The 16,034-nt window shown below is 37.8% G+C and overlaps 1 protein-coding gene across 1 annotated transcript in view; it reads left to right on the top strand.

The window, feature by feature from the left end:
• BANK1 (B cell scaffold protein with ankyrin repeats 1) overlaps positions 1-16,034 on the top strand; it is a 310,669-nt gene that overhangs the window by 71,612 nt on the left and 223,023 nt on the right. Inside the window, exon 3 of the mRNA XM_042984124.1 lies at positions 7,992-8,146. Within this exon, the coding sequence (XP_042840058.1) occupies positions 7,992-8,146 (155 nt within the window). The remainder of the gene's footprint in view (positions 1-7,991; positions 8,147-16,034) is intronic.

The following is a 16,034-nucleotide window of genomic DNA, read 5'->3' as shown; positions in this document are numbered from 1 at the left end:
TTTTAATGTTTATTTACTTTTGAGAGAGAGACACAGAACGCGAATTGAGGAGGGGCAGAGAGAGAGAGGGAGACACAGAATCCGAAGCAGGCTCCAGGCTTGGGCTGTCAGCATGGAGCCTGACGGAGGGCTCGAACTCATGAACCACAAGATCATGACCTGAGCCGAAGTTGGACACCCAACCAACTGAACCACCCAGGCACCCCAAGACCACACTATCTTGATTGTTGTAAATGTTGAGGTTGCATGGTGTCAGTCTTCCAACTTTGCTCTCCTTCCATATTGAGTTGGCTATTCTGGGTCTCTTGCCTCTCCATGTAAACTTTACAATCAATCTGTCCATATCTATAAAATAACTTGCTGAGATTCTGATTGGAATTGCATTGACTCTATAGATTAAGTTGAGAAAAACTGACATCTTGACACTACTGAGTCTTCCTATCCATGAACATAGACTATCTCTCCATTTTTTAGTTCTTATTTGATTTTGTTCATCAGAGTTTTGTAGTTTTCATCATATAGCACTTGTATGTATTTTGTTAAATTTATACTTAAGTATTTAATTTTGAGGGGTGCTACTGCAAATGGTATTGATTTTTTTTTCAAATTTCACTTGTTAGTATATAGAAAAACAATTACTTTTTTTGCATATGAGCTATATATCTTGCAACCTTGTATAATTGCTTAGTAGTTTCAGGAATTTGTCGGTGCTTTTGGATTTACAAGGTAGACAATTGTATTTCTCCCAACAAAGACAGTTTATGTCTTCCTTCTAAATCTGTGTTTTGTTTCCTTTTCTTGCCTTAATTGCATTAGCAAGAACTTCCAGTAAAATGATGAAGAGTAATAGTGAGAGGGACATTCTTGCCTTCTAAATAATCTTAATGGGAAAGCTTGGAGTTTCTCACATTAAACATGATATTAGCTGTAGGGTTCCTGTAGATAATCCTTATCAAATTGGAAAAGTTTCCCTCTATTCCTGGTTTACTGAGAGTTTTTATTAATGCTTGGCATTAGATTTTGTCAAATACTTTTTCTGCATCTATTGATTTGATCATGTGATTGTTTTTACTGTTTAGTCTATTGATGTGATGGTTGTTAATTGATTTTTGCATGTTTAACAACTTTGAATAACTGGGATAAATTTCACTTGGTCATGGTGTATAATTCTCTTCATTCTTCATTGGATTCAACTTGCTAATATTTTGTTGAGGATGTTTGTGTCTATGTTCATGGGAGATTGGTCTATGGTTTCTTGTAATATCTTTTCTATAATGTCTTTCAATATTCTTTCTTTCTTGTAATATTTTGGTATTAGGGTAAATCTGGCCTCGTAGAATGAGTTAGGACATAGTACCTCTGCTTTTAACCTCTGAAAGCAGTTGTAGAGAATTGGTATATTTTTTTCCTTAAATGTTTTGTAGAATTCACTAGTTAACCTATCAGGGCCTGGTGGTTTCTGCTTTGGAAGGTTATTTATTAATTATTGATTCGATTTCTTTAATACAAAGAAGCTATAGACCTATTCCTATTATCTATGTCTTTTTGTGTGAGATTAGGGAGATTATGTCTTTCCAGGAATTAGTCCATTTCATCTATGTTACCAAATTTGTGGACATAGAGTTATTTTAGTATTCTTTTATTATCCTTATAATGTCCATGGGATTTACAGTGCTGTCCCCTCCCCTTATTTTATTTCTCATGTTAGTAATTTGTGTCTTCTCTCTCTCTGTCTCTTTTTCTCTCTTTAGTAAGTGTGGCTAGCAGCTTATCAATTTTACCAGGTTTTGCAAAGAACCAACTTTTAGTTTCTTAATTTTTTCCTATCGATTTCCTGTTTTCCGTTTCATTGATTTCTACTCTAATTCTGCTCTAATTGGTTCTTTTTATCTGCTTACTTAGGATTCAATTTCATCTTCATTTTTTTAGTTTCTAAAGACAGAAACTTGGATTTGGTCTTAGAACTTTCTTCTCTTCTAATACATGCACTCAATACTGTCAATTTCCCTCTAAGTACTGTTTCCGCTGCATTTCACACATTTTGATAAGTTGTACTTTCATTTTCATTCTGATTAAAAATATTTTTGCAATTTTTTTTTTCAAATTTATTCTTTGACCTCTATGTTATTTAGAAGTATGTTTAATCTCCATATACTTGGGGATTTTCCAGTTATCTTTCAGTTATTTATTTATAGTTTAATCCTTTGTAGACTGAGAGCAGACATTGTATGCTTTTTTGTTGTTGTTGTTGTTGTTAAAATGTGTTTTGTGGCCCAAAATGTGATCTATCTTGGTTCATGTTCCATGTGAGTGTGAGAAAAATATGTATTCCTTTGTTGTTGAATGAATTAATCTATAGATATTAATTATATGCAGTTTGTTGGTGGTATTATTGAGTTCAGTTATACCCTTACTGATTTTCTGCCTGCTGGATCTGTTTCTGAGACAGATGTATTGAATTTTCTAACCATGAGAGTGGATTCATTTGCAGTTCTATTAGTTTTTGCCTTACACAGCTTGATGCTCTGTTGTTAGGCATGGGCACATTAAGAATTGTTAAGTATTCTTGGAGAATTGACCCCTTTATCATTACATAATGTCTTTTTTATCCCTGATAACTTTCCTTACTTTTATGTCTGCTCTGTCTGAAATTAATATAGCTACTCCTCTTTTCCTTTGATTAGTATTAGCATGGTATATTTTTCTCTATCCATTTACTATTAAGCATTATATATCTTTATATTTAAAGTGGATTTCTAGTATACAAAATATAGTTATGTCTCATTTTCTGATCTGCTCTGCAATCTCTGTCTTTTTATTGGTGCATGTAGATCATTGACATTCAAAGTGATTACTGATATAGTTGGATTGATGCCATATTTGTTACTGGTATTTTTTTTTTTTGGCCCTTGTTCTTTGTTCCTATTTTTGTCTTCCACTCTTCATCTATCTTTTGTGATTTTAATTAAACATTTTGTTTGATTTCATTTCCTCTCTCTTTTTAGTATATCAGTTATTCTTTTTTGTCACTTTTTTAAGTGGTTTTCCTAGAGTTTGCAACATACATTTACAACTAATTGAAGTCCACTTTCAAATTACACTATACCACTTCACAGGTAGTATAATAACCTTATAATAAGAAAATAATCCTAATTCCTCCCTTCCATCCTTTTTATCACTGCTGTCATTCATTTCATTTATCTGTAATATATATAATATACCTTAAGTTATACACACACACACACACACACACACACACAAGCATACATACTCAAATACACCGTTGTTATTATTATTTTGGACAAATTGTTATTTGTTAGATCAATCACCATTAAGAAAAATAAATGTTTTTATTTTACCTTCAGTTATTTCTTCTTTGATTCTTTTCTTTATGCAGATCAGAGATTCTGACCTATATTATTTCCTTCTTTCTAAAAATCTTCTTTTATCTTTTCTTGAAGGTGGCAGCAGTTACTAGCAAGGGATTATCCTAATGTTTGGCTATCCCAGAGAGTTTTTATTTCTTTTTCACTTTTAAAGGATAATTTCATAGGGTGCAGAATTTTGTTTTTGTGGTTTATTTCTTTTACACTTTAAAGATTTCACTCTACTCTCTTCTTGCTTACGTAGTTTCTAAGGAGAAGTCAAATATTCTTGCTTTTGTTTTTCTACATGTAAGTTTTTTTTCCTCTAGGTCATTTAGGATTTTTTCTTTATCTTTGATTTTCTGCAGTTTAAAATTTTTTTAATGTTTATTTTTACACACACGTGAGAAAGAGAGAGAGAGAGAGAGAGCACGGTAGGGGCAGAGAGAGAGGGAGACCCAGAATTTGAATATATTCTCCAGGCTCTGAGCTGTCAGCACAGAGCCCGACATCAGAACTGTGAGATCATGACCTGAGCCAACTTCAAACGCTTAACCCACTGAGCCACCCAGGTGCCCTATTTTCTGCAGTTTGAAGGCAGTATCCTTAGGTGTATTTTTATTTGATATCTAACATTAGTTTGGAGAAATTCTCAGTCATTATTCTTTGAAATATTTCTTCTGTTCCTTTTTTTCTTCTACTTCTAGTATTCACATTACATGTATGTTACACCTTTGTCGTTGTCTCACAGTCCTTGGATATTCTTTTCAGTTTTTTTTTTGTTTTTGTTTTTAAGGTTTTTTTGTTTGTTTGCTTTGATGTATTCTCTAGCTCAGAGATTCTTTCCTCAATCATGTCCAGTCTACTAATAAACCCATCAAAGACATTCTTCATTTCTGCTACAGTATTTTCAATCTCTAGCATTTCTTTTTGATTCTTTTGTAGGAGTTCCATTACTCTGTTTACATTACCCATCTGTTTTGCATACTGTCTACTTCATACATTAGAGTCCTTAGCATATTAAATCAGAGCTGTTTTAAATTCCCAGTCCGATAATTCCCACATCCTTGCCATGTCTGGTTTTGATGCTTACTCTGTCTAATCGAATTTGGTTTTTGGCCTTTTGATATGCCTTGTCATTTTTCTCAATAGATACGATGTACTAGGTAAAAGGAACTGCTATAAATAGGCTTTTGGTAATGTGGTTCTGAGATGTGGGGGAGGGGAAGCTTTCTAGAGTCCTATGCTTAGTTAGGTTTTAGTCATTTAGTGAACCTATAGCTCTGAACCATGAACTTCATGAGACTGCCTTCGTTTCTGCCCCTTTTATGTGGGACAACATGGCTACAGAGGGCTGCTGTTGGGTATTTCTCAGCCCCAGGTCACTTAGACTCTGAGAATACCCCAGTAGATTAGGCTGTCATTAACCAGTCTGCCCTGAGGACAAACCTTTCTTAGAAGAACAGAGTGCTATGGAGTATTTAAAAATGATTTCTTTTCCCCTCCCCCTGCCAGCAGCAGGAGGGGAATTTTCTCTAATATTTTCTGTGGGAATCTAGTCAAGCTCCTGGAGGTAAATCTCAAAATAATGTGGAGGCCCTCCTTCAGCTGGATTCCTTTGCAGTTTTTAACTCTCAGACTTGTCCACACTGAGCATCAATTACAGTTGTGGTTTTCCTACCCCGGCACTGGTTCCTGGGTGGTTTGCAGTCCTAAGTCTACTCTGTAAGTTGAGACTCCCTGTACTTCCCTGACTGTCTCCAATTTGGGGGACAGCAGTTTGTTCTAAGTCCACCCCTTTCTTAAGCATCAAAGAAGACTGGAGATTTTTCAGTCAGTTTAGCTTTTTGTTAGGAGGAGTGTTGATTTCCAAAGCTCCTTACATGTGGGACCTGAAACCAGAAGTCCTATACTTCTTATTTTGCTAAAATAAGAACCTACTAAATTGATAATTTCATAACTTGAAACTTTTTCAGTTATATTACAGACCTGTTTCTTATCAGTAAATACTCTCTGAGAGAATTTTTATTGGTGACAGTATCTTTTTCACAGTGCAGATTTTTATCTAGTCCCTTATTGCTTAAACTGCTTCCAATTTTCTGCAGTATAAACAGTGATTCTGTGAAGGTTCATGGAGATAAATCTTTTTGTATAGTCATGATTATGTCCTCAGGGTAAATAAAATAGCTCTTCTTAACCTAATACACAGAGGAATTAGCAGAAAACATCTAGATGCTGCTGTGCTAGAATAATTTACACCCCCTTCTTCTAAAGTGTGTTAAATAAAATGGTTTCCTTGCTCTTTCATCAATTCACAAAATGATCGAGCCAGTTCAAAACAACCTTTCACTGTTCTGGGATGTGAGTGTGTGAGTGTGTGTGTGTGTGTGTGTGTGCGCACATGCGTGTGTGAGAAAGAGAGAGAGACAGAGAGAGACAAAGACAGAGACAGAAAGAAAATGAAACCGTTTATGAAATTGTTAAAGAAATAAAGGCTATTTTTATAGCCTTAGTACTAAGAAAAATCTGGAAATCCCAGATTTTTTTTTGGTTTTATTCTGCAATTTTCATAAGGCAGAACAACACCAGAAAAACCACTCTCTTTCTTAGATGTGGCATGCGGATGTTCCTCTCTAGAGGGCATGTCTTTTTGTTATTCTGTTTCACTGACAGAATTACCTATGTGAAACTGGCAACTTCACTTTTTTTTGGGTAAAATAACCAAATTCTAGCTACTTCCATCTATACTGCCTTTGACTCTTCTTCCTTTTTATCCTGTCAGTGTCCTTTAGCCACAAACCACTAGGAACACACCTGCACTTGAACTATTCGGACTTTTTGTTAGTTGCAATGAAGAGAAGGCACACCATGGAGAACCATGGGCCATCTCAATATGACTATTAGAAAAGACTTACTGTAGGATTTAGGCTTGTTGTTAAGTGATTTGAGGGAGGTTTCAAGAAAGCAGGGTTTTGCTGTAGTTTGCTTGCTGTCAAAAAGCAATTGTAATGTTATAATTTGGTATATTAGTGATCTTTATCCAAAATAAGGTGACCAACTGTCCCAGTATGCTTGAAACTGAAGGGGTTCTTAGGACACAACATGTCAGTGCCCAAACCAGGAAAATTCCCAGGAAAACTGAGAGGAGTAAGTTACCCTAACTAGAGGGCAAGAGAAAAAGAGACGAAGGCTGAAATTGGTAAAGAAGTGATAGCTAGTGACAGAAGCTAGGATTTGGGATGTTTGGTCATTCTTTGTGATTTAGGCAGTGCTCATGTTTTCGCTTGGATTCAGACTTGACTACAAAGTGCTCTCACCCCCGACTTGACCCACCATGGAGGCAGAGTGGCCATGTCTGATGTTGATGTTCTGTGAAATTGTTGATTTCACTAGGACACTGGGCCAGCTCCCAGCCAACACCAAGGTTTTTACACAGTCTTGGGGCGGTTTCTAGCTATCAGGGGCTAGTTTCTTTTTTTCCCCAATTATCTTCTTTGTGGACTTAGGAATACTTTTGGGGTTGACTTAAGAGCTTACAGATGTGATCTAGTTGTTAGAGACTCAGTTTCAGCCACATTGGTCTGTACTCTAATGAGAGGCGTTTGGGCTTTGAAATATTGAGTAATAAAAAAATTATCCTTCACTCTTAATACAACGTTTTTTTCTTCAATAGAAAAACATGTTTTAATGACTAAGACCAAATGCTAAATTACTAAATGTTAAAACAAAAAAAACAAATATCCTTTCCCCTTAAGATTGAAACTCACATTAACATATTTCACTGTTCTAGTGATGCTGCCATAAAGAAAGCCAGTTTTTCGGTATAGAACACACTTTTCACAGAACATATCAACATTTGGATGAATACTGATATTTCACTCTTAAACCAGTGTTGTGCAGAAATACTAGTTTATAAAGTGACATTTCCCAATTTTGCTTTTTTGTTTTTAAAATTAGAAATCTTTTTCACTCTTATGTGGATCCTGAGAAGCTTAACAGAAACCCATGGGGGAGGGGAAGAAAAAAAAAAGAGGTTAGAGTAGGAGAGAGCCAAAGCATAAGAGACTCTTAAAAACTGAGAACAAACTGAGGGTTGATGGGGGTGGGAGGGAGGGGAGGGTGGGTGATGGGTATTGAGGAGGGCACCTTTTGGGATGAGCACTGGGTGTTGTATGGAAACCAATTTGACAATAAATTTCATATATTAAAAAAAATTAGAAATCTTTTTGAAGTATAAATAATTGTTCTCACTTAAAATAAAATAAATTTCCTTACTTACAGTCATTGAAAAGAGATAGTTCCATCTTTTTCAGGTGTGTTAATTTAATGTTAAGAAAAAATATTACATGGTGGTTGGATTTTTTTTTCGGGGGGAACCTTAAACTAGTAGGTGAACATATATAGTTGGTTTAGATTAGTCACTAAGGTTATAATAATACTAGTTAAATTGTGAAGTGTTATTTTAATTATTAACATTGATTCAGTTATTTTCAACTCAGTTCTGTTGTCCCATATATTAATCAAATTGATTGTTTAACAATTAGTCTTTAAAACAATGGAGGGAATAATATGACCTTAACTATATTATAATTGTGATGTAGTTCACATTCATGTACTTTTCTCCAGGTTCTGATGACTACCTTGAGGTCAATATTCCAACAGACCTAAAAGTGGAACATTCTGGGGAAATAAGTAAGAGACAGGAAATTGAAGAATTATCAAAAGCTTCAAGAGATACCATACCACAGGCAATTGTGCTTCCTGCTGAAATTCCATGTGAGGTCAGTAAGAAACTTTGTTATTTAAGTGGCTCTCTTGTTTTCATAACAGAATGTGGGCTCTAAGATAGTTGGGTACTTTGTTCATGGCTGTGTCCTCAGAATCCAAAACACTCTCTGGCCATTAGTAGGTATTTGGTAAATATTTGTTGAATAGTTAAATATTAAAGAATATATGAAAGCTTCATTTTATCAAATGTTATTTGGCACATTGCAAAAGATATATAATTGCTATATATATAAAGCTACTTAAGAATTTTTGATTTCATTTTAACCAGATCAAGGATTTTATTCCTATAATAGTGAAAACATATTCTTGAATAGAATTTGAAAACACTTATTTTCTAATATCACCAGTTTTTCAATTATTAAACATATATTAAAGGCCTGCGTTATTAAGTGGGAATATCGTTAAGAGTTGGAAGAGTTGGTCCTTTCAGGAACAGAAGTATAATGGAGCAAGGAATGTAGTGTGGACTTCTGAGAAGGTGACTATATGAATACATGTCTTCCTGCTAAGTCTTCATTGAAATGGACTACTAAAATAAGCACACTGGTAGAGCTTGGCCTGAATCTGTATCTCCATAATCTCCAGACAGTGACCCTCAGTGTCTGTGTTGTCCTTCAGTGGGACAAGCCAAAGACACTCCTGAGCCTTAGGAGTTGCATGAAAGGATCCTTCTGGTAGAAGCCAGTAGATGTATGCCACTCAATGACAGGGGTTGCGATTGTCTGTCTGCTAGGAATGTCTTTAGGAAGAGAACCCCCAATCTTGTTGGTATTAGCAGTCTTGGGGGCAGCCGAATTTTCTGTGCAATTGGGCAAAATTTAATCCCTTCACCCCTAGACCCGTTACTTAAGCAGAAGAATCATTGTTTTAAGCGATTATGCTGTTCATTCCAGAGAAACAACAACTTCTTTGACACTACCTTAGAGACTCCAGGAATTGAATCGTTCAAGTTTGAGGGAACCAACACATGTAACCAGGCAAAGAAAAATTACAACTCGCTTAAAGGAATCAGGAACTTGAGGGAGGACAGGCTGAACAATCAGAACCTGTGGCTCCGAGTGAGTCAGAAACAGTGGAAGAGACAGAAATAAATATAAAAAACTGTAATAAACAGAAATGAGAATTATTCTCAAGGAGGTAAAATCAACACAAAAAAGAAAAAAAACCCTCTGGAACTAAACATTGCTCACTGAGAATTATGCAGTGTGTCTTAATAGCTGCTTTGAAAAATACATACAACAGTAAATTTGTTTTAATTTTTTTAATGTTTATTTCTTTTTGAGAGAGAGCAAGACAGAGTGTGAGGGGGGGAGGAGCAGAGAGAGGGAGACACAGAATCTGAAACAGGCTTCAGGCTCTGAGCTGTCAGCACAGGGCCTGATGCAGGGCTCCAACTCCCAAACCGCGGGATCATGATCTGAGTTGAGGTCGGACACTTAACCGACACCCAGGTGCCCCAAGTAAATTTTGAATAATATGAAACCTTCCCCATTATTAAATTTGCAGAGAAATTGAAATCTAAAAATTAAACCCCACTGCCCTCCAGGCTGCAATAGCTCAGGTAGATGGTTGGGTAGATTCAGGGTACTTTCAAAAGCAGGATCATGGGCTGTCTTTTATTGACATGGGTACAATTCTTTCAGACTTTCTGAAGTTAAATTATTTCAAAGCTCACTTAGGTACCCCACATTGTAAGGAATCTTAAGAACTGAAAGGTCATACGAGATTACTTTAGCACCAGCCCCACACACTAAAGAATTCAAAATAAACTAATTCCCAGACAAAAAACAGTTGTCCCAGCCAAAATCTTGTGCTCTCGGAACCTAGATCTTAGTACAATCTGAGTCCATGTAACAATGGCCAAGTAGCAAAGGAAAGATCATTTGTATCCAAATGAGTGAAAATCATGTTTCAGATTTGCCAGGGTAACTTTCAGTCAATGCTGGTTGTCTGAAAGCACAACCTGTGAACTTACTCATTTCTGAGACATCTTCCAGTCGGTGGGTGAGTGGAGACAACGGAATATATGGCCTCCTCCCAGTAAGTGATAGTTGAGACTTTGCCACCATCTTACAAAAGTTAGGGGGTGCCTGCGTGGCTCACTTGATTGAGCATCCGACTTCGGTTGGCTCAGGTCATGATTTCCCAGATCGTGAGTTCGAGCCCCACATTGGGCCCACCGCTGTCAATGCACAACCTGCTTTGGATCCTCTGTCACGCTCTCTCTCTGCCCCTCCCCACTTGTACGCTCTCTCCCTCTCAGAAATAAAATAAACATTACAAAAGCTAGAAATTTACAGTGCTAAATTGCCAGTCACCAGGTCTTTTTGGAAACATGCCTCTTTCACACCCAGCACCTTTGAAATCTACAAAGTGCCCTTCTAGTTTTGGGTTTCCGGTATGCCAGCGCTGAGTTGAGTAATCCTATGTAGTGGCATAATCTTCATTCTCTTTGACTAAGCGGGGGGTGGGGGTAAGGGGTAAGGTCCCTCCTGCTGCTGCTTCTTGCTGTAAAATTTATTCGGTCTGTGGACTTGCCTCGTAGAGGTTCCCTCCCTGTTCCCTCACCTGTGCTGGAGAATCAGCTTTAGTAGATTGTTCAAATGAGGCAGCAGGTAATACTGCTGCTACTTTTGACCCCAGGAGCATGGGAGTGTTGATCCCTCTGCCTATTCGTCATTCCAAGCATTGTTCCTTTCTATGGATTTTAGATTTCCTAAGCCTTGAAAATCTTGTGCCACTCTAAAAACAGCAGAAAATACATTTTCTTCAACATTGTTTTTCATGTGGTAGTGAAGATAGGCCTCCAGTGTTCTGTTTATGTAAGTTATTCCCTGTCTCTTTGAGAAATACCTTGGTAGGTCTTAAAGGTGCAAATCTACTTAATTTGGCTTCTTCTTTTGCCTTTTCTAGGATTAGCATTCTGTGCTATATTTTAGTATTTTTATTTATTTATTTATTTTGTTATGAGCCAACACATTTGTTTTTCAAGCATATTCCTCTTGATTTTATCTTGTGGAGTAATTGATTGTGAGAGATACGATGTCCAAGTTCTAAGCCTGTCAGACACATTCATTGTATAAAAGAGTCTTATCCAACTTTATGTCCCCAATGAGAAATCCACCTGGGAGGCATTCTTCCATTGGAATAACATATAAACTAGAACTGGACCTGGCCTATTATTTGTTAACTTCTCTGCCCTATGCTGTGTATTACTACAAAGTCCAAATTTCATTAATTCCTCAGACAAACTCCCTCAGAGCAGTGGTTCTCATCTGGGAATGATTTTGCTCCCCCTGCCCCCCGAAGGGATTTGACAAAGCCTGCAGACAATTTTGGTTGTCATCCTGGGGGGATTGCTACTGGCATCTAGGGGTGGTCCCCACCACAATGACTTCTCTGGTCCCAAACCGTCAATAGTGCCAACGTTAAATCCTGTCTCCAAGGACAGGAGATACATTTATGGCCCTTACAGTAATAAACTGCCTTCACATCACCTAATAATGGCATCAAGAATTAGTGCTCCCCTTCAGAGGCTTTTCTGCAATCCGCTCAGTTATTCTGTAATCACTCGTTAGAGCTGCACAATCTGTAAGCAGTGACTCTTGTCCCTCTTTTTATGGATTTTACCTGAAGCCTTAAGAGGGAGCCTCTAAATGTTTTCCTCGGTGGGCCCTCTTGGAAAGTACTGTCACTTGCCCTCTGATGCCTCCTGCCTCTTCAGTTACCTCCACAAGCCTCAGTCATAGGTTCAGCAATGGCTTCGTTATTTCCCCTTCACGAGCTCTATCCTAAAAAGCGGTTCGGAATGAGCTTATCTTCTTTATCTTGTTTTATCTGCATAGACAGGCCTTCAATCTGTTTTCTCTTCCTTTTGGTAGAATTTGTCTACTGCAATCTCAGCTTTTCTCCCCCCAGAATCTCTTACTTCCTTGAGTGTAATTAACTGATATTTCTTAATTTTTATGTTATTCTCCCACTGCTCCTTTTCTGATGATAAGACTGAAATTGTTTTAAAACCAATCCAGTCACTTGTTGATCTCAGGAGCAAATATAATTCTTCAAGTTACAGTATAACATTGAAAGGCCTTTTAAGTGGCTTTAAATCAACATTTGGATCTATATTAATTTCATTGAAGTGTCTTTCTATCCAAATCCTAGAACGTGGCACATTCCCTCAAAAAGACCTTCATTTTATTTGACCTGTTCCTTGACATACCTCTGTAGCTACCACTGTAATGTGAGTCTCCAAAACCACAGTGCAGACCTGATTACGTAGCCAATAAATCTAGAGAAATCCTTAGACTATATGGAGAGGTGTGATTCTGAGGGGCCTATGGGAAAGCCACAAAGATCTCAGAGATGACCTCCTATGCATTCATTCCTTGGCCGAAGATAGGGTTTAAAATAATATACAGAAGCTAATGGCACTTCCCACTTAATTTCTCATACCAAATCACACACTACTTCTTGGTAATCAACCTTAAAGTCTGATCCTGTGACTTCACTGAAAAGTACAGGAAAAGTTGCAAAAGACTATTGTGTGTATCAATGGCGAAAGGCTTATGTTGTAAGGTTCCACCCCTTTTGGTGGTAAGGTTTTACAGTGACCGAAAGAGGTCTTTACCTTTAACCAAGTGGCTCTCAAACTAAGCTGCGGACGGCGGTTATTGGGGGAGGTTTAAAAAAAAAAAACGTGCCTAAATCCTACCCCCAGAGATTTGGATATAAATGGTCTGGTTTATGGCCTGGACACTGACAGTTTTAAAAGCTGCCCAGGTGATGCTGAAGGTGAGAATTAACAGCCAAATTTGGAACCATTGCCATAACCTAATCCTTGCTGTGCTGTCATGGGTCAGATAGAGGTCAGCTACAGGAGCCTGCACAGTCCTGGCTTAATAAAACACATGCAACTGTGCTCATTAAACCGGTGCCTATGAAAGTAGTCGTGAATATATGAAAAGAACCATTGGTCTGTGTAAAAAAGTCATGGTAAGCTGATATGATGATCCACTAGGGTAAAAATCCTTTGTTGCCTGTGCGTGATATATCGTATAAGCCTAAAGACACCAACCCTAGGAGACCCGGAAACTTCACCCTTTATGTGTTCTATTATAGACCAAGTTTTAGCCCCTTTGTTTAGGTCGCAAGGTTTTGTGACCAATGCCACAAAACTTTAGGCTTTGGAAGGGATAATTATCATAATTCTCTCTGTCCCTGAATGTTCAGCGCCAAACAGGGGATAAACAGATGAGTCAGAAAGATTGAAAGCAAAACAGCAGCTTTATAACTGATAAAGCCAAATTTACGATCCTTTGAGTATTTTCTCCATTGGATTAAGTGTACACACATAATTAGATTTTTAGTTAAGATGTTCATAATAGTTAAGGACAAGGCTGGACAATGCAGGCCTTCCCTCCTAGAGCAGGCCACTTTCTCTGTGGACATGCAGCAAACAGCTGAAACTGGGAGTCCTGAGGGATGTAAGGAATGGAGCTGGGTGTGTTCAATATTAAAATGTCACATTTTAACAGACTTATTCCATCTTCATTTTAAAAATATGTACAGATTGTCTCTTATGTACATAATTTTTGCAAGATGCCACAATGATATGAAAAAATAAAAATACTTTCAGGATATTGAAACTCTAGCCGGGAAGCCAACACACAGACAGGAAGAACTAATGAAGAGCAGGGGGCGTGACTTCGCGAAGGTCGAATGAGGAGTGTGAATGTGAAACGCTCCATGATTCCCTTAGAAGTTGCTGTGGGCTGCAGTTGTAGGGAGGGTTTATGAAGCTTGTGAAACCCCGAGTCAGGCCTTGTGGGAGAGGAGAGGAGAAGTGGGGAGATGGAGGGAGAGTAGGAACGAAATGGCACGCCAACATTAGGTACAAACAGGCCTGGTGCAAAATGAAAGTGTAGGGGCCCTTGTTCAAATTAGTAAGCGCTTTAAGGCAGTGACAGCAGAACGTTAAAGCAAGTGCAGGGCCTTCTAAGTGCACGGCCAGTGCAACAGTCCAGGTCATACACCTGTGAAGCTGGCCTTGGGTACAAATGAAGATGTGAGTCCCTCATTTGGGGTGGTCAGTATGCTTGTCTTTCCTTTAGAACTTTTCTCTGGAAAAGGTTGAAAGGTGGAGTCCTGCCCTCTATTAAGGAGGGAATCTGATGCATTAAGAAGCAGCCTGTGTGAGCACTCATGAATGAGAATGGGTGTGAGCACTCATTAGAATGAGAATGAGAATAATACACTGGGAGAAGATGCTGAGGCAAACTAACTTTGGAAGGGGAGAGGCCAAAGTTGAATAAGCCACAGTGGAAACTCGAAAGGGAGCTCTGAAGAACTTTGATGCAGAGGATCTTGGGGATCGGGGCCAAAATAAATAGGAAGTCATGAAAGGTTTGGTGACAGGTGTGAGCAACAGAGGAACTAAAAAACTGAGCTAGACAGGAGGCCCCGTGAAGAGGAGGTGGTAGATGAGACAAACAGGAGGAGCTCACCTTCCTGACCTCGGGGGTCACATGAGGCAGTGCTTCAGTGTGGCATAGGGAAGAATACAGGGAGGCATTCTTGACATGCGGGATGTGTGAGGCCAAGAATGTGTGTCCTGTGGAATAGTGGCATCTTTTCTCCATTTGCAATGCAATTGATGAGGAGAAATTTAGTTTAAAATATCCTGCAGACAAATATTGGGGAGCACCGGACTCCGGTGAAAAAATGGCCGCAGTGGAAGTATGTAGGCTGAACCAATTCTGTGGCATCAACCTTTTTTTTAAGTTTGTTTATTTATTTTGAGGGGGGAGAGGGGCAGAGAGAGAGAGACAGAGACAGAGACAGAGACAGAGAGAGACAGACAGAGAGAGAGAGAGAATCCCAAGCTCCACACTGTCAACATAGAGCCCGATATGGGGCTCAAACTCTGAAACCATAAGATCCTGAAGTGAGCAAAATGAAGGATAGGGCGCTTCACCAGCTGAGCCACCCAGGCGCCCCACATTAATATATTTGTAGAAAGTCTTTGGTACAGAGCGTTAAAGTTGTAAGTTTTATCAGCAGGTGATTTATACATACACAGATAACTTTTAAATAAGAGAACTTTGAAGTTAATGACTTTTGGGTAAACACAATTTTATAAGAGTATATAAATGAGGTTTCTGTTTATTTTGCGAGGGACTGAAATTTAGTTTGACTTTGAGGAAAGCATTTGGAAGGTGATACCTGAGATAAACATAAAAATGATATTTCATTTTAGTTATTCTGAAGGGTCAAAGAGCACAGTGTAAAGGAGAGTACAGATTGTGATTTAGATAGTTCTGATTAATCTTCAGAATGTAACTCTCTGTATTAGCTACCCTGTTCTTAAAAGAAAACTAATAGCCTTCCATTTTGGTTTCAGTGTGTATATGTGTGTATGTATGTTTTGGTTAGGATTAAAGGAAATATCTTTATATTAAAAGTGCTTAACATAATTCCTAGCATAAAATAGATATTCAGCAAATATTTATTCCTTCTTTTTCTCTGTATTAATGTCAATCTTTTTATCCCTAATTATTTTTCCTGGCTTTTTCCCCAGAATGGTTTTCAATAACTCCTTTTGACTTACATCCATAGATTTAGCTTTCGACATTAATAAAATCTTGAAACTTTTAGATTTATAACTTTCAGTCATTTCAGTAACCTTCATAGATACTCATCACACATAAAGAGTAACCAGAGAATTTCTATTAGGTAAGATTTAAAACTATTGGATATTTAAAACATTGGACATTAAAACTCATACTTAAAATGTTAAGAGATCTTACAGCTATACCTATTCAGTCCTGTCATTTATAGGTGAATATACTAAGTTCTGGAAAGGCAAAGGAAAAGGATTCAGGG

The sequence above is a fragment of the Panthera tigris genome, chromosome B1 (assembly GCF_018350195.1).
Source record: "Panthera tigris isolate Pti1 chromosome B1, P.tigris_Pti1_mat1.1, whole genome shotgun sequence".
Lineage (NCBI taxonomy): Eukaryota > Metazoa > Chordata > Mammalia > Carnivora > Felidae > Panthera > Panthera tigris.
Note: the sequence above shows the minus strand (reverse complement) of the source record. Positions and strands in the feature narration are given on the sequence as shown.